The sequence below is a fragment of the Macaca nemestrina genome, chromosome 3 (assembly GCF_043159975.1).
Source record: "Macaca nemestrina isolate mMacNem1 chromosome 3, mMacNem.hap1, whole genome shotgun sequence".
NCBI lineage: Eukaryota > Metazoa > Chordata > Mammalia > Primates > Cercopithecidae > Macaca > Macaca nemestrina.
Genome location: NC_092127.1, coordinates 20,145,459 through 20,164,043, shown reverse-complemented (window position 1 = coordinate 20,164,043; position 18,585 = coordinate 20,145,459). Strand labels below are relative to the sequence as shown.

Genomic DNA, 18,585 nt, shown 5'->3' with positions numbered 1-18,585 from the left:
CTCTCTTTCCAGACAGGGGTCTGACTCTGTCATACGCAGTGGCACGATCTCAGCTCATTGCAACCTCTGCCCTCCTGGGCTTAAGCCATCCTCCCACCTCAGCCTGCTGAGTAGCTGGGACTTCAGGTGTGCACCACCACGACTGGCTAATTGTTTTGTATTTTGTTTGTAGAGACGGGGTTTCTCCTTGTTGCCCAGGCTGGTCTCCAACTCCTGGGCTCAAGCAATCTACCTGCCTCGGCCTTTCAAAGTGCTGGGATTACAGGTGTGAGCCACTGCGCCCGGCCTAACGGGGCTTTTATTATTAACATTCTTCAATATCTCCTACTTGAATCACAAGATTCCACAAAGACACCATTATTGTATAGTATAAACATTGATTATTTGTGATGTTCTGGCAGGATTCATAGGTGTATTTTAGAGTATCTTTGAATAGATGGACTGTATAGACAGTTTCAGGAGGTCATCAATGTATATTTTTCCTGAGGTTTGGTATATATTAGATAACAGTGATTTTAGAATTATAACAGAGCTATATTATAAAAGAGTGTATTATTTACATTTAGCTAGTTTTTCTTTAGCAATAGAACACAGCCCAGCTGAATGTAAGACTGAATAGAAGCCACCGGAAGTCCTCTTAATGAAAAGTAAAGGCTGTGCCCATGGGCAAAGTCAGGAGTCTTCATTCAATTTTTTTTTTTTTTTTTTTTTTTTTTTTTTTTGAGACAGATTTTTGTTCTGGTTGCCCAAGCTGGAGTGCAATGGCGTGATCTCTGCTCACTGCAACCTCTGCCTCCTGGGTTCCAAGTGATTCTCCTGCCTCAGTCTCCCAAGTAGCTGGGATTACAGGCATGTGCCATCATGCCTGACTAATTTTTTGTATTTAGTAGAGATGGGGTTTCACCATGTTAGTCAAGCTGGTCTTAAACTCCTGACCTCAGGGGTGATCCACCCGCCTTGGCCTCCCAAAATGCTGGGATTACAGGCGTGCGCCACTGTGCCTGGCCTCAAAATTTTTTTTTTTTTTTTTTTTTTAATTCAGGGTCTCATTCTGTTATCCAGGCTGGAGTGCAGTGGCATGATCACGGCTCACTGCAGCCTCGACCTCCGTGGACTCAAGTGATCCTCTCACCTCAGCCTCCCAAGTAGCTGGGACTATAGGCATGTACCAACACACCCAGCTAATTTTTAATTTTTTTGTAAAGATGCGGTATCTCACTATGTTGCCCAGGCTGATGTCGAACTCCTGGGCTAAAGTGATCCTCCCACCTTGGCCTTCCAAAGTGTTCGGAAGCTTTGTGGCTCACAGTGATGAATACAAGTTTTCCAAAATTTGGTTTTTGCTTGAGAGTTCTAATTTTTTTATTGGCAACAATATACTGTCAGTTGTTTTACTTGAAGAGACAGGTTGAGAAAATATCTGGCAAAATCTTTAGCCTAAATAACTAAAGTGATGTGTCAGCTTTTCTTTCAAAAAAAAGTGGTGTACCATGAAAAACGTTTAGCTCACAACTCAAATATTCCGACACGTGCTTTTCCCTAAGATGGAACCATTGTACAACAGTATGAGTGAAAGTGTTCTGTTCATTCTTTCTAGTTTGTTACACAGAATATTAAAAAGATGTACACTCAAGAGTTGTGATTTAGTAAAATGAATACTTACCGTTTTATCAAGAATATTTGGAAGTGAAACAGGCTTTTGTTTTCTGCAAATTAATGGTGGTGAAAAATATAACAACTGCTTTTTTTTCTTTTTTTTTTGAGACGGAGTCTGGCTCTGTTGCCCAGGCGGAGTGCAGTGGCATGATCTTGGCTCACTGCAACCTCCGCCTCCCTGGTTCAAGCAATTCTCATGCTTGGCCTCCCGAGTAGCTGGGATTACAGGTGTGCACCACCACGCCTGGCTAATTTTTGTCTTTTTAGTAGAAATGGGGCTTCACCATGTTGGCCAGGCTAGTCTTGAACTCCTGATCTCAAGTGATCTGCCTGCTTCAGCCTCCCAAAGTGTTGGGATTACAGGTGTGAGCCACCATGCCTGCCCAATACAACACCTTCTAGTAAATTTTGGTGCCACTGTTTGTTTTAATTTATGGTAGATATCAGGCTGTCTTCCTCACTATTGCTTTTGTACTATAAATGAAAGGCCAATACAATGAACAAGACAAATAATGTTATGGTCTGCTTAATAATGGCCTTCCCCACACCCGAATTCCTAAAGCCTGTAAATATGTTACCTTACATGATAAAATGGACTTTGTGATTAAATATCTAGAGATGGAGTGATTATCCTGGATTATCTGGGTATCTCTGATGTAATCACAAGGGTCCTTAAAAGAGGGAGGCAGGAGGATCAGAGTCAGTGGTAGCAGACATGGTAATGGAAACAAGAAGTGAAGTGAGAAAAAGGCGTGAGAAATTTTCTGTGAAGGTTATGTGAGAATAATCCAAGGAATGAAAGTGGCCTTTGGAAGCTAGAAAAGGCAAGGAAACAGATTCTCCCCTGAAGCCTCCAAAAGGAACACTGCCCTGCTGACACCTTGATCTTAGACTTCTGGTCTCCAGAACTATAAGAAAGTAAATTTGTGTTGTTTTAAGCAACTAAGTTTATGGCAGTGTGTAGGAAACTGACAGGGATAGCTTAGTATTATTGAAAGTGGTGTTTTTAACCTCATGGACCCCTGAGAAAGATTTTTGGAGTCTCTCGACCATACTTGACCACACTTTGAGAATTCTAACATAAGCTGGCTGCCAAATGCACACTGGGTACATGAATAAGGTGACTTGTTATATTGTATTAAAAACTTTAAGAGTGAAGTGTTTATATAAAAAGGGTAAAATCTGCATATATGATTTCCCAATTCTCTTCAATATTATATACACACACAGAAAAAACATTGGAGGAAAATACACCAAAATAATGTTACTTTTTCTTCATGATGGAATTTGGAGATTTATAATTCTTTATATTTTTAGTATTTTCCAAATTGTCAGCAATTTGGCTGCCGAATTATAAAACTGAATTTAAACTTCCAGGTCATTCTGAGGTATATTGTATATAGGATAGAACATATTAACAGTTTAAACTTGATGTGTAACTAAATATTTTGTCTATATGGTAATTGGGCCTTCTGTTGTACTATTGCCCAAATGTTAGTTTTGAGCTTGTGCCTGGCTGTCATTTTTCCAGGTCTTTATACATGGTCCTTTGTCTAGGATACTAATAGTATTCCAGTACCAAGTAGTACTAAAGTACTACTTGTACTTTGCTTCTTAAATTAGCCCTCAGTCCCTTTAGTAAGCCTTACCTTACTCCTCAGTTAAAGTTAAGGGCCCCTTGTATGTAGTAAACTGGGTGTTGCTTCTATTGTGCTTGCATTCTTGACTTTATCTGTATTTGTCTTACTTGTTTATAGCCTGCCCTCCTCCTAAATTGAGCAACACTTTTTTTTTCAGTAAAATTATCCTAGTAATTTCTGTTAGTTTGTAATTTATTTTCCTATGTACATAGTTCTGTTTAGAGCTGATCCATTACGTTTTGATTACATAGTTCAACTCTTGATGAGCATTCTTATTTTTTTCTATTTCCAAATTTTGTGGGAAAGGGATATTCATATATAATGGGAAGCCATATATACTGTTTGTTTTATCCTTCCTTCTTACAAATGTCTAATACATTGGCATGCATAGGGTAGGAGCTCGTTAAGAGTTTACTTCTTTGTAAAAGTCATCTATTTAACATATTTGCTGCTCATATTTTATACCTTTTAGGAGTCTTTTTTCCTTTTTAATTATTATTTTTGAGACAGAGTCTCGCTCTGTTGTTTAGGCTAGAGTGCCCTGGTGATACTTTGGCTCACTACAACCTCCGCCTCCCAGTTGGAGTGTTGAAGTGATTCTCATGCCTCAGCCTCCCGAGTAGCTAGGACTACAGGCATGTGCCACTGTGCCCAGCTAATTTTTTATACTTTTTTTTTTTTCAGTAGAGATGGGTTTAGCTATGTTGGCCAGGCTGGTCTCAAATTCTTGACCTCAAGTGATCTGTGCCCCTCGGCCTCCCAACATGCTGGGATTACAGACGTGAGCCACAGCACCCAGACCTTTTTAATTATTAAACTAATACAGTTATATAAAGTTTTGGGTTAGCTGGACACTAAACTGGTGGGTTATTCAGTAGAGTAGCAGGATATAAGCCACTTATCTGTATTGTTAAACTGTATTGCATAAGGGTCCACCAAAATGGTAGTGCAATCCAGAAGGAAATGGGGATAGAATAGAAAGCCAGGAGAAAACCACAGAGGAAAATGGCTACCTGCCTGACATTAGTCAGTATTATCACACCCTTTTAGATTTTCTCATCTAAAAAATGAAGGGAAACATACCAATTCTACCTACTTGACTCAGATTAGTTTTGGAAACAAAATAAAAGAATATGGTAGAAGAAATGATGTTATTAAATGATATTAAAAATGAGAGTCCTTTATGATAATTTTGGCCTGGGTGCCCGAAGTTTAAACTTACTATACTTTCTGCAGCTATCAAACAGATCACCTACATCATGACATTCATATAGATTATCCCAGGTTCATAAAAATCTTATATGGTTGGCTGGATGTGGTGACTCACACTTGTAATGCCAACACTTTGGGAGGCTAAGGTGGGTGTATCTCTTGATCCCAGGAATTCGAGACCAGCCTGGGCAATATGGCGAAACCCTGTCTCTACAAAAAAATAGAAAAATTAGCTGGATGTAGTGGTGCTTGCCTGTAGTCCTCAATATGCAGGAGGCTGAGATGGGAAGATCACTTGAGCCTGGGGAGGTCAAGGTTAGCCGAGATCTGCCACTGCACTCCAGCCTGGGTGACGGAGCAAGACCCCATCTCAATTAAAAAAAAAAAATCTTGAATGGTTAACTTTAGATCTTAGTAATGACTTGGATTGCCTAGGAGGAATGGCAGAGTCTAGGACTGAGAGAGTAGAAATATAAAATGTGGCCAGAGTGTCTTGTAGTACCAGGAGTGAAGAAGTACTCATAAAACAAAAGAATGGGGGCACATCAAAGGAACACAGGAAGTTACCTGAAAAAGCTCCCAAGTGTCAAAGCTGGAATAATTTGAGCAACAAAAATAATGTAGCGTGAATTATAACTCAAAGTATAAAATAATCCTATATATATGATATAAAGGATATAAGTTGATATAAAGGATTGAATAAATATGAGGTAAAAGAGACAAATCTCCCATCAAATAATTTATGTACCCATTCCATTCTATGGAGGAGAAGCTTAATTCCTACCTCCCTTGAGGGTGGGCTAGACTTATTGACTTACTTCCAAAGAATAGAGTAGGGAAAAACCTGGAAAACACTATCTTAGCCAAATAGTGAACATTAATATCACCAGTGATATATCATAGATACCATGTACACTTGATATGTGACAAGAAGAGCATGTCACCTTTGTGATAGTCTTTCCAAAGACCCATAATCCTAGTCTAATCACAAGAAAAGCAACTGATGAGCTTAGACTGGATGACATTTTACAGGATGCCTGACTAGTCAAAATCACGAAAACTAGGAAAGACTGAAAAACTAAGACCAAAGGAGTTTAGGGAGACAAGATAGCTAAATGCAGTGTGGATCCTGTATTGGGACCTGGAATAGAAAGAGGACACTCATGGAAAAGGTGCTGAAATCTATGTAAAGTCTGGAGTTTACTTAATAATAATATACAAATGTCAGTTTCTTAGTTTTGACAAATGTATCATGGAAATGTAATATGTTAACAATTGGGGAAACTATGAATGAGAGGTATTTTGGGACATCTCTGTACTGTCTTTGCAACTTTTGTAAATCTAAAATTATTCCAAAATGAAGTTTATTTTTAAAAATGGGTTGGAAAGAGTTAACTTTTAAGTAATAAAAGCAAAATGTGCTTATTGTAGAAAATATAAATGATGAAAAACATAAGGTAGAAAATGTAAACTACCTGTAATCCTACCACCCAGAGATAACTGATTATTGGAATATGTTTTTTTCTAGACTGAATTCTATGTGTATTTCATTCAGCAAATAATTATTAGACTCCTTTGTGGACCAGACATCTTGGTAGGTGCTAAGGATAGAGCAGTGAAGAAGAATGATGTCTCCTTCTCTTATGGAGCTTATACTCTAGTGATAGAGAGTACTATTAAACAATCTCACAATAAAAGGTACAACTGTGATATGGTAAGGGCTGTAAAGAAGTATGAATGTCAGCCAGGCACAGTGGCTCATGTCTATAATCCCAGCACTTTGAGAGGCCGAGGCAGATGGATCACTTGAAGCCAGGAGTTTGAGACCAGCCCAGGCAACATGGCTAAACCCTGTCTCTACTAAAAATACAAGAACTAGCCAGGTGTGGTGGTACACGCCTGTAATCCCAGTTACTCGGGAGGCTGAGGCACAAGAATCGCTTGAATCCAGGAGGCAGAGGTTGCAATAAGCTGAGATGGTGCCACTGCATTCCAGCCTGGGTGATAAAATGAGAATATCTTAAAAAAAAAAAGGATGACTCTGAGAACATGTGGGGAAATCAAAATTGAATATATATTATTTAAGATGATGACTGAAAAATGAATGCAAGTTAGGCATGTGAAAGAAGGAAGCAGGGCATTGGAGGTGCTAGGAGCTTGTACAGGTGCAGTTGCAGGCAGAGGGAAGGAGCTTGGAGCGTTAGAGGTAAAATGGTTGGAGTGTAGAGAATGATAACTAGAAAGGGAGGGACTGAGGCTGAAGAGGTAGTTAAGCAAGGTCTAAATAATACATGTAAAGTTTTTGGCACTTTTCCCCAAGAGTGGTGGGAAACCACTGAAGATTTTTGAATCAAGGGAGTCATAAGATCTTTGTAATTTTAAAAGATCATTCAGAGGCCATGTGGGCAAATGGATTGTTAGGTGGTGAGTGTGTGGAGGTAAATATCATAGTTCAGAAAAGAAATTATAGTGTCTAGGGCTATAGGTAGTGATAGAGAGTAGAGAGATTCAAAATAGATTTAGGAGTAAAATCAGCCAGCTATACTGATTGTTTTGATGTAGAATGAGGGAGTATAAGGACAAATGTTCTGCATTTCTAGCACATGCAGTTGGTAGTGCCATTTATAAGGCAGAAGATTTTTAATATATGAAACACTGCCTTATGGTGCAAGAGCTTATTTTAAATCATTTTTAATGGTTGCATCATAATCAGATACACAAATGTATTTTCAGTTCACAGAAATAAAACATCTGTTAATGTGTAGTGAATATGATGTTTTGAAAATTAGTGGTGGAAGGCTGGGCGCGGTGGCTCATGCCTGTAATCCCAGCACTTTGGGAGGCCGAAGCGGGCAGATTGCTTGAGCCCAAGAGCTTGAGACTGGTCTGGGCAACATGGCAAGGCCTTGTCTCTACAAAAAATACAATAATTAGCTGGAGCATGGTGGTGCCCGGCTGTAGTCCCAGCTACTTGGGAGGCTGCGACGTGACAGTTACTGGAGTCTGGGAAGTCAAGGCTGCAGTGAGCCATGATCATGCCACTGGACTCCATCCAGCCTGGGTGACAGAGTGCGACCCTATCAATCAAACAAACAAACAAAAAAAACAATGAGTGGTGGAATTGTTGCTAAAGGTAAAGTCTGAGTGCTGATAAAACAGTTGGCGTTGGTTCTTTCTGTGAATAAGAATAATGAAGCTCTTTGATATTAACTGCTCGTAGAAAACATTAATAAATCCAAGAAAGGTGTTTTAGGAAACATGGTATTCTCGTATGTAGATTTATAAGCACAGAAAAATTTCCAACATTATAAAGTTGTGGTATAGCTCCAAGAAAAGTATTCTCAGAAGAATTTGGCTTCGCTACAGTTTCAAAGGTTATATTTGCGCTTATTGTCTTCAGTAGATGACAAGTTGATTTTAGTTTTATTGTTTTATCTGGCATTTTCCAGTAACATTGGTAGTATTCTAATGAGTGAGACATTTGACACTAAAGTCAAATTTGACAACATATATTCTTAAGCCAGTTTAGAAAGTATAGAATGGTTACATTGCAAATCTTTGGTAGAGTTTTTATAAGAAATTCTTAAATGAAGTTAACAAACACTGCTACCATTTAATGTCTGTTGGGAAAAGGTGAAAGCTCTTTTAAATGCTCTACTCAAAATTATTTTTAGAAATAAACAAATAATTTTAAAGTTCATCTGTTATTTATTCTAAGCAGGGTCATGTTCTTAATACATTTGACACTTCACCTTCTGTTGCCAACTACTTTGTAAACATTCTACACCTGTGTCTCCAAACTGCTTCAGCCAGAGCAACCTAGTTAACCTATTATACTTATATGAGGGAGTAGGAGACTGCCCAAATTTGTGTATTTATTTAAGAGTTAGGTAATGCATTTAGGGAAGACAAACTCATACTAAGTTTATGAAATGCTGTAATTCAGGATGTTACTAATGAACTAGAAAAGTAGTTGGTATTAATAATAAACTGGTGCCTTGATAAAATTAGCCTAAGATGCCAGTGGAAAGTCAATCAAGTACTGGATAGTTATCACAAAGGTCATTGGAAAGAAGTGAGCTTAATTTTATAATATACAGAAACTGATGGTTTATACTGCAGTTACCACCTTAATTATTGTCATTGCACTTTTCTTCTTAAAAAACTTTCAAAGAAAGTTACCTAAAAGGACTACCTCTTCACTCTACCTTTCTCACCCTAATGTCATGATGGGACAAATTAACTTTTCTTCTGTGCATGTAGAATATTACCTACGAATTGTCCTTGGGAGAATTGAGAAAATTTTCAAGTTTCATGTTTTGTATTGTGGTTCTGGTTAAGAATTTCAGTTGAAAAGGGCTGAAGGAGTTATGTGCTAAGCCTGTAAAATCATAAGCCGAAGTAAATACAGTCATTTCTCGGTATTTGTGAGAGTTTGGCTCCAGGAGCCCCTTAGGTACCAAATGCATGGATTTTCAAGTCCCCTATATAAAATGACATAGTGTTTACATATCACCTACACACATTCTCTTATATGCTTTAAATTGTCTGTAGATTACTTATAATACCTGATAAAATATAAATGTTGTGTAAATAGTTGTGCTGCTGTATTGCTCGGGGAATCATGACAAGAAAAAGAAGCCTGTTTATGTTCAGTACAGAACAACCATCCATTTTTTTCCCAAATATTTTCAAGCCATAGTTGGTTGAATCCGCATATGTGGAAACCACAGATGTGGAACCCCTGGATACAGAGGATTGATTATACATAAAATCATAGGAAGTCTATGGACCTATTTTACACAGTTCTGAAATACAGAGGAAATTCCTTGGAAAAAGCAGCACCTTAGAACACATTAAAGTCAGTTTAGATGCTTACGAAATTTGTTACCTACAACTGATTGAGACTGTAAATAAGATTAAACTAGAAAGGTTTAGGTAGGGGAAAAAAAGAAGAAATCCACATTAGATATTAATAGAATTAGAGATACTTAGGGTACGTTTTTAACTTAAAGACTTTTGAATTGTGACATAACACATCAGAAAATGCATAAAACATAATTGTGTAGTTTAATGAGTTATTACAAAGCAAGCATCTTTGTAGCCCACCCAGGTTAAGAAAATAAAGCCTAACCATATTCCAGAAGCCTCCTGCGTATGTTCCTAATCACAACCTTTCCTTTCCCTCTGAAGGTAAATACTATTTTCTCTTTGTCTAATCAGTTTATTGCTTTACTTTATGGTTTGCTCGCTTAAGTATGCATCCTTAAGAATATAATTTATTCAAGCCAGAAATGGTGTGTTGAGAAAAGAAGTATATAATTTAGCATTGCCTGTTTTTGAAAGTTAAGAAAATGGAATCATATAGTATATGTGCCTTTGTTTCTTGGTTTCACACAATGTGGGTTTCAAGAATCATGCATGTTGTTGCAGGTAGTAGCTGTGTGGTTGCTCTAAACTATTATATATCATTTTTAAAAAATGAATTTACTACAGTTTGCCTATTAATTTTACTTTTGATGAATCTTTAAGCTCCTAACAGGTTTTGGTGGTTACTAACAATGCTACTTTGAATATTGTGCATGTACTTGTGTGGTACTTAGGTCCTTAGGGGCACAAATTTTATTTGTCCTGGATGTGAACTTGTTGGGTCATAGGTCCTGTTTTCCATAGTAGTGTTTCAGTATACATTCAGACCAAGAATGTATGTGAGCTTCCATTGCTTCACATTCACTAACCCTTGATATTGTCACACTTTTAATTTTGTCAGTGTGCTATGTATGGATTTTGATTATGGTTTTACTATGTATGGATTTTGATTATGGTTTTAATTTACATTTTCTTTGTAGTCGAAGAGATTTAGCATCTTTTCATGTCTATTTGGAAATCCTTTTCAAAGTACTGATTCGGGTCATTTGCTCATTTTTTTTTGGAGTATCTATCTTACAGATTTGTAGAAGTTCTTTATTTTCTAGACACAAACTTTTTGTTGGGCAAATGTGTTACAGATATCGTCTATGGAGTGCATTTCACTCTTCTAATGGACATGAACAGATATCCTTAGTTGTAATGTGGTCCTGTGTGTTAATCTTTTGCTTTATGGGCCAAGGCTTTTTGTGTCTTAATTTTAAAAAACGTCCCTATCCTGATGTTATGAAGACATTTTTCTATATTATTTTGTAAGAGCTTTGCCTTTTACATTTAGTTCTGTAGTCATCCGAGTGATTTCTATATGTGTGTGTTTATGTGTTAGAGTGTATTCATTTTTTTTTCCATATAGATAGTGTGTTAGTCTGTTTTGCATTGCTGTAAAGGAATGCTTGAGGCCGGACAATTTATAAAGAAAAGAGGTTGGCTGGGCCCTGTGGCTCAAGCCTGTAATCCCTGCACTTTGGGAGGCCCAAGTGGGTGAATCACTTGAGGTCAAGACTTCGAAACCACCCTGGCCAACATGATGAAACCCCGTCTCTACTAAAAATACAAAAAATTAGTCAGGCATGGTGGTGGGTGCCTGTAATCCCAGCTACTCAGGAGGCTGCGGCAGGAGAATTGCTTGAACGCGGAGGGGGGGAGGTTGCAGTGAGCCCAGATCATGCCACTGCACTCCAGGCTGGGTGACAGAGTTAGACTCCATCTCAAAAAAAAAAAAAAAAGGGAAAGAAAAGAGGTCGTGAAGGCTGTATAGGAAGCATAGTGCTGGCATTTGCTTCTGGTGAGGGCCTCAGGAAGCTTCCGATCGTGATAGAAGCTGAAGTGGAAGCAGGCGTGTCACATGGTGAGAGGGGTAGCATGAGAGAGATGCCAGGCTCCTTTAAACAACCAACTTTGTTGTGAACTCACTAACAGAGCAAGAGCTCACTCATTACCATGGTGAGGGCACCAAGCCTTTCATGAAGGGTCCACCTCCATGACCCAAACACCTCCCACTGAGCCCACTTCTAACATTGGAAATCACATTTCAACATGAGATTTGGAGGGGACAGAACAACCAAACCATATCAGATAGCCAGTTGTCCCAGCACCAATTACTAGAAAACAGTTTTTTACCCACTCTTGTACAGTGCCACCTCTGATGTATATGAAGGGCTCATTATATATAGGAGGGTCTATTTCTAGACTCCCCATTTTGTACTATTGGTTTTTCATCCTAATGATGGTTATGTGTCTTTTTCTTCTCTTTTTCCCAATTCTTCTTCTCCGTCTCCTTTCCTTTCTCCTACTCCCTCCTTCCCTTCCCTCCTCCTTTCCCTTCTTCCCCTCTCTGTTCTTCTTTCTCTCCCCTTGCCCTCCCCTGCAATCTGTGTCACTGTAGATTTATCAGTCATTAGTTTTTCCAATGAATTGGTTTGCCTTTGGTGTTCTTTTCTATTATGTATTTCTTTTCTGTTTCATTAGTTTCTGATCTTATTTCCTTCTACTTTCTTTGAGTTTATTTTGATGTTTTTTTTTTTTTTCTAATTTCTTGAACCGGATAGTTAGCTCCTCAGTTAAGCTGCCTTTTCCTTTAAGTGCATTTAAAGCTGTAAATTTTTTTTCAGATACTGTTTTAATTCTATGCCATATGCCTTTTTTATTACCACTATTTAAAAATAATTTTTAACTTTTATAATGATGTCTACTTTGGGCTATAGGTTATTTAGAAGTGCAGTTTATAATTTCCAACATGTGAGGAATTTCTGGCTGTTTTTAATTATTTATAACATTATTGCGGTCCAAGAATATGCATTATGTAATTTCAGGGTGCTGAAATTTTTTGCAACTTGCATTGTGGCCCAGAAAAAAAGTCAACTTTTGTAAATGTTCCATGTATGCCATAATAGTACATAATGTGAAGTTTTTGGTTATGGTGTTCTCTCCATGTTCATTAGGTAGTTTGTTAATCTGTTAAAATAATCTGTTTCTTTACTGCTTATTCTCCTTGTTTGTTTCTGTTAAGTATTTGATAAGTGATGTGTTAAAAAATTTTCACTCTGTTTGCACATTTATCTACTGCTTCTTGTCATTCTGTCAACTTTGCTTTATATACTTTGATCTTAGGTTATTAGGTTATATCTTCCTGGTGAATTGAACCACTCTTATTTTTTAAATAACTCTATTTCTAATTATAGTTTTTTTATCTTACAATCTACTTTGATATTAATATAACTCCCAATATTCTTTGGATTAGAGTTTGCATACTATACTGTTTTTATCCTCTTTACTTTCAGTCTTTCTGCATCTGTGTGTTTTGTTGAAACTCTTGTAACTATATAGTTGAACTTTCAAATCCAATTAGGTAGCATTTGTTTTCTAATTGGAACATTTAGTTTGGTTACACTTAATGTAAATAGTGGCATATTTGGATTTAAATATTTCTAAAATTTAAACTCTTAAAATCTTTTTTTGCTTAGTCTTTGTATTAGCTTATGTTCATGCCTGATTATATTTGAGAAATTCCTTCAAAAGGACTTGTTTAGGCATTAAAACATGTTTGCTGTTTTTGGTTCTCATTTTGAAAAATTGATCATTGTTTGATATTTTTTGTTTTTGTTTCTAAGATGGGGTCTTGCTGTATTGCCCAGGCTTTAGTGCAGTAGTGCAATCATGACTCACTGCAGCCTTGACCTTCAGGACCCAAGTGATCCTCCCACTTTAGCCTCCTGAGTAGCTGGGACCGCAGGCATGTGCCACTATGTCCAGCTAATTTTTAAAAATTTTTTGTAGAGACGGGAATCTCCCTATGTTGCCGAGTCTGGTCTTGAACTCCTGGCTTCAAGTGAGCCTCCTGCCTCAGCCTCCAGAGTGCTTGGATTACAGGCATGAGCCACCATGCCTGGTCCAATTGTGTGATATCTGTGAAAGCAAACTCTTCATATTTTTATTCCTGTGATATGTTATTTGGGTAACCAGATAGCTATATTGGAAACTAAAACTTCTTATATTTATGAGGTATGAATATTATAAAACCATTTTTTTTTTCAGTTTATTTTCTGGCTTGTCAGTTTTAAGAATTTCCACCTCTTCTTTCTTTAAGGCTTCAGTAACTTTACAACTAATTGTGTAGTTTATTGATTGTCCCCCCGGGAAAGCTTTGCTATATCTTTTTTTTTTTCTCTCTGATGCATTTTGATAGGGAGAATGACTGACAATGCAAGTTAAGGTTTAGTGCCACATAAGTGTGTCCAAATGTAAACTTAAAGCAGCCTGTATTAGTCCCTTCTCATGATGCTATAAAGAAGTACTGGAGACTGGGTAATTTATAAAGAAAAGAGATTTAATTGGCTCACAGTTCTGCACGCTGTACAGAAAGCATAGTGTCTTCTGGGGAGGTCTCCGGAAACTTACATTCATGACAGAAGGTGAAGGAGAAGCTAGCATCTCTTACATGGCCAGAGCAGGAGCAAGGAGGGCAGTGAGGGAGGGGCTACACCCTTTTAAAGAACCAGATCTCAGGAGTATTTTATAGTGAGATAGCACCAAGGGAATGGTGCTAAACCTTTCATGTAGGCTTCACCCCATGATCCAGTCACCTCCCTCCAGGCCCTGCCTCCAACATTGGGGATTACAATTCAACATGAGATTTGGGTGAGGATACGGATCCAAACCATATTACAACTATATTGATGGATTGCAAACTACAGTTTTTAACCTACTTCTATTAATTAATGTTTATCTCATGTAAGTGATTTTATTTGTAAGCATTCTTTTAAAAATCTTTTTGGCTTGGTGCAGTGGACAGTGTTGGGTGGGCCTGGACAAGTTGTAAGACCTGTCTCTACAAAAAAAGAAATTAAAAAATTAGCCAGGCATGGTGGCACACACGTGTGTATTCCCAGCTATCGGGGAGGCTGAGGCGAGAGGATAGCTTGAGCTAAGAGGTCAAAGCTTCAGTGAGCTATGATCATGCCACTGTACTCCAGCCTGGACGTTGGAGTGAGACCCTGTCTCTAAAATAATAAATACAAATAAAAAATCTTTTCATTATGGAATAAATTCTAAAACATTGAAACATATGGAGAAGAATATTGTGTACCTTTTCATCCTGGTCACTTACTTTAAATAATTGTCAATTCATAAGCAATTTTGTTTCATTTCTACTCCCTCAATTATGTTGTAATAAATCTGAAACATTGTGTCATTTATATAAGTAGATAGATATACATATGTATTGTGTATTTCTAAAAGATTAAGATTCTTTTAAAGGTCATTATTTTAAAATATGAATAACACCTTAAAATCAAATATCTTGTGTTTCCCATTTCCCCAATTGTAAAAAATTGTATTATTATCTTTTAAGTCTTTTAAAAAAAATTCTGTAGGTTTCCCTCTCTACCTTTTTCCTTACTAAATTGCATTTGTCGAAGAAAACAGGTCATTTGTTTCCTAGTTTGGTTTTTTCCTGATTACATTTTTGAACTATAATTTGACATGTTTCTCTGCTCCTGTATTTTCTGTAAGTTGGTAAATCTAAAGGCAAAAAAGTTGTTTAAAATTTATTTTTATTGTTTTTAAAATTTAACTACTTCTAATATTATAGATTTCTCAAATCATTACTGTTATAAGGGGCTTAAAGGTAGGACTCTTAAAATATTATTGTCATCTATTCTGCCTTCCTGGTTTGTAGATACAGAGACATCCCAGAGAGGTTGTGATTTATCCAGATTTCCACATCAAATTGAGATTACAATCGAGGGTGCGTTAGAAAGTAAAAATAACTTGTCCTTTTGAATTTTGATGCCTTCATGTGTGCTACTTGTGACTTTGGTTCTTTAGAATTCCATCCTGCTCCAGAGCTGTGCCTAGGAATTCTTGAATTTGTCTTCTGCTCTCTCTCTACCTGGGCTCCACCCTGATTGTAATTCAGTTTGTTAATCTGATAATAAAAAATCTCTGTCAAAGTCCTCTTATGTGTCAAAGTCCTCTTTTGTCACACCTTCCAGTCTACCTTATGCTTTTCTAAATTGTGATTGGACTTAACCTGTGTACGGATACTTTTACTTTAAGAAAGTGGCAGCTGTGGACTCCATAATCACAAGAGAAGTGTTTACTTCTGAAGTTTTAAATATTTTTAATTTATTATTACAGAAGTAATATATTTGTTTAAACAGTGTGGAATTATATAAACACTGAATGTACCCCCCAACCTCTCTACCTTATGTCTCAGTGATAACAATTGCTAAGGGCTTGATGTGTCTTACTCTAAACTTAATTCTATACAGATATAATTATATAGATTATATATTATATATACACACAATTGTTTATCTTACAAAATAATTCAAATATGGCTACAAAACTTTTACATATGAGGCATTGTCAATATTTATTTTACCGGGAGGATTTGACCCTTCAGTGAGTGCTATCATTTTCATTTTTATGATCAAGTTGTAGATCAGGAAAAACAAGTTAAGAGAGTGCCTACAATTACCGGGAAATCTTGTGGATAGATTTTGATTTTTTATGTAAAGACGTATAAGAACATGAATGGTATAAAAACAAAACCCTTTATCAACTCCATGTAATTAAATATTTAGAAAAATTATATGGTGGTAGAACATACAAAAAAAAGAACCACAAACTCCCAAATTTACATTGAGCTAATTTAGTACAGTTAGCCTTTGTCAGAGCTTTCCTTGTTTTAAAAAATTATTGACTCAATGTGCAGGAAGGAGCATAGAAGAAAAAATTGCCAAGAAAATTGGAAAAATACAGAAAATAAAGAAAAAATCACCTACTATCCTATCATAAATTTTAATAGCTAGAATCAGGATAAGATAGAATATTCCTGTGGCAGTAATTCTAGTCTATATTCCTTTCCCGGAACCCTGTCTCCCAAATTCCAGGTGAGATTTTATAAGAAGCTCTGTTTATCTGAGATTTAAAATACAAAAACTTGATTTAACCTATACAGTTTTTTTAAAAGACCCCAAATAACTAAAATTCATAAAAATTTCTATTAAACAATTTCTGAATTTTATAACAATTTCTAGAAAAGTTGAGACACATTTTGCTAAAAGTTATTTCAAGAACACAAAACCCTTATGAGGTAAGAAAAATAGGAAGCTAGTAAAGATAGGAAAGTCTTCTGCTTAGTAAACCTTTTTTGCATAGTTTATGCACACACAATAGTAAAGTTACTTAGTATGTTGATAAGTTTTCTTTCTCCTCAAAAGCTACGATGTCTTACTAGCTAGTTCCTTCAAGAAAGGAAACAAGAAGCTGCTGGAGGAGATTGGTGAGTGGGATAAAACACTATTCAACTCTTCAGTTATTCGGTTTTTAAATCCTCAATGAAAGGCTGCTGTATATTGTAGACTATTTTTTATTTTTGATAGACTTAGAACCAAGTTTCTTGAGAAACCTTTGGCATATTGTAGTTTTTTTATGGCTATGACTCACGTGACATTACTGTATAAAACTGGTACATTCTCTCGTAAAAGCACACAAACTTACTAGAGTGCTGCTGTCATTTTTTTACATTAGAAATGAAAAAGGGCATTGTCTGCATTCAGAATTTCCTTTTTACATCTCTGTATTACTTTTTCCCCTTTATATTTATCTTAAAACCAAAAGAAATAATGTTTCTATTGTTTTACTGTCGTTACCACTGATGCTACAGAAGCTGTATTGTGAGTGCTTTAAAATTCTCAAACCAGTTTTGTGTGTTATACTTGGAGCTTAGTCATCGTCATACGTAGCAGGACCTGATTAAGAAGGCTGTTCCGCCTCTAAGCCTTGCTAGATTGTAGCCACTAGCAACCAGGCTGCAATAATTTCCCTTTGATGACATCATCCACTGTGGAAGAACCCAGTCGCTTCAGCGAGTCGAACTACAGTTCTAACCTCATCAAACATGGCATCTCCCTTGCTTGCTGCAGCAGGGATGGAAGAAATGCCACTTTCTTTTTAAGCTAGCAAGCTTTTCTTTTTCTTTTTCTTCTTTTTAAAAATTCTAATTATGGATGCTTCTTCCGACCCTTATTTGCCTTATGACGGGGGAGGAGACAATATTCCCCTGAGGGAATTACATAAAAGAGGTAATACCATCCCCTTGCTGTGAATTCTCTGTTGGTATGTTTTGCATGCGGCTGGGCGGTCCTCTAGCTTAAACTGGTTCTCGTTTGTCCTTTAAATACTGCTGTACGTTGTTTAGTTGCCCTGGGTTGTTAGTAAGGGGAAAATACAACCTTCTGAATGGTTATGTAGCCATCCCTGATTGTTTTCTCTGTGCAGATTAGTACTGCTTCAGATCACGTCGGGCTCCGACTCCATCTTCTGCATGAAAATCTTCTTTCTAACTCTGAAAATGAATTAATATGCTTTTACAGCCAACTAAAGTCGTGTTGGTTGGCACCTAAAAAGTAATATTTTTCTTCCTTCAGAAAACTTACATTTCCTTTAATTTACCCAGAGAAATCAGGTGACTATGTACCATTATATTTCAGCTGCTGCCAATTACCATGTAGATTTTACACCACAAAGTAAATTTATAGCAAAAGCTTTACCTACATTTTAGTAGAACATTTTAAAATGACAATAGAGATGAATAATTTCTATATTAATACTTTTTATTTAATAGGTATTTTGGCTGAGTAACATACTACATTGTCTTCCACAGGTATCTTGTGAAATTTGATAGTATAAAACACGTTTAGGGTACTTTACTAAATGTCAGAAAAAAATAATAGTTATTGGTTTGTGAAAAGCAGAAGAGCACCCAGCATGCCTGTAAATCTTTTGGCAGTCACTTCCTTAGTCTCCTTAAAATTAATTGCATGTTAATTACTGCCCTTTTTTTCATTTTTGTTAAATTGCATATTCTAAAAACAGACTGGTTGACATTTGTTGTCCTAGAAAAAAAATTGAACTTCAAGAAAAATCTCTTAGCTTATGTGACTTCATTTTTGAGCCACATTAGTTTGAATTACTGCATGATATTATAAACTCACCTTATGATTTAACCCAAACTTTTATTTGTAAGTATATAAGGAAGTAATAATGTTTTTCTAATATAATTAGTCTGCTTTATTTAAAATATACTTTGTGTTCTGATAACACTTTTTTTTTAGTATTAAGTTCCACTATAATTTAAACATAA

At 36.5% G+C, this 18,585-nt stretch overlaps 1 protein-coding gene across 6 annotated transcripts in view; it reads left to right on the top strand.

Annotated features, from left to right (window-relative positions):
* LOC105466695 (chloride voltage-gated channel 3) overlaps positions 1-18,585 on the top strand; it is a 109,453-nt gene that overhangs the window by 29,462 nt on the left and 61,406 nt on the right. Inside the window, exon 1 of one of the 6 annotated variants that reach the window (XM_071092836.1) lies at positions 17,249-17,524. The exons of 4 other annotated variants lie outside the window; for them this stretch is intronic. In XM_071092836.1, coding sequence (XP_070948937.1) covers positions 17,446-17,524 — 79 coding nt within the window. In that variant the 5' untranslated portion in view covers positions 17,249-17,445. Of the gene's footprint in view, positions 1-17,248; positions 17,525-18,585 lie in introns of those variants that run through there. One more of the 6 variants, XM_071092838.1, reaches the window with a different exon arrangement.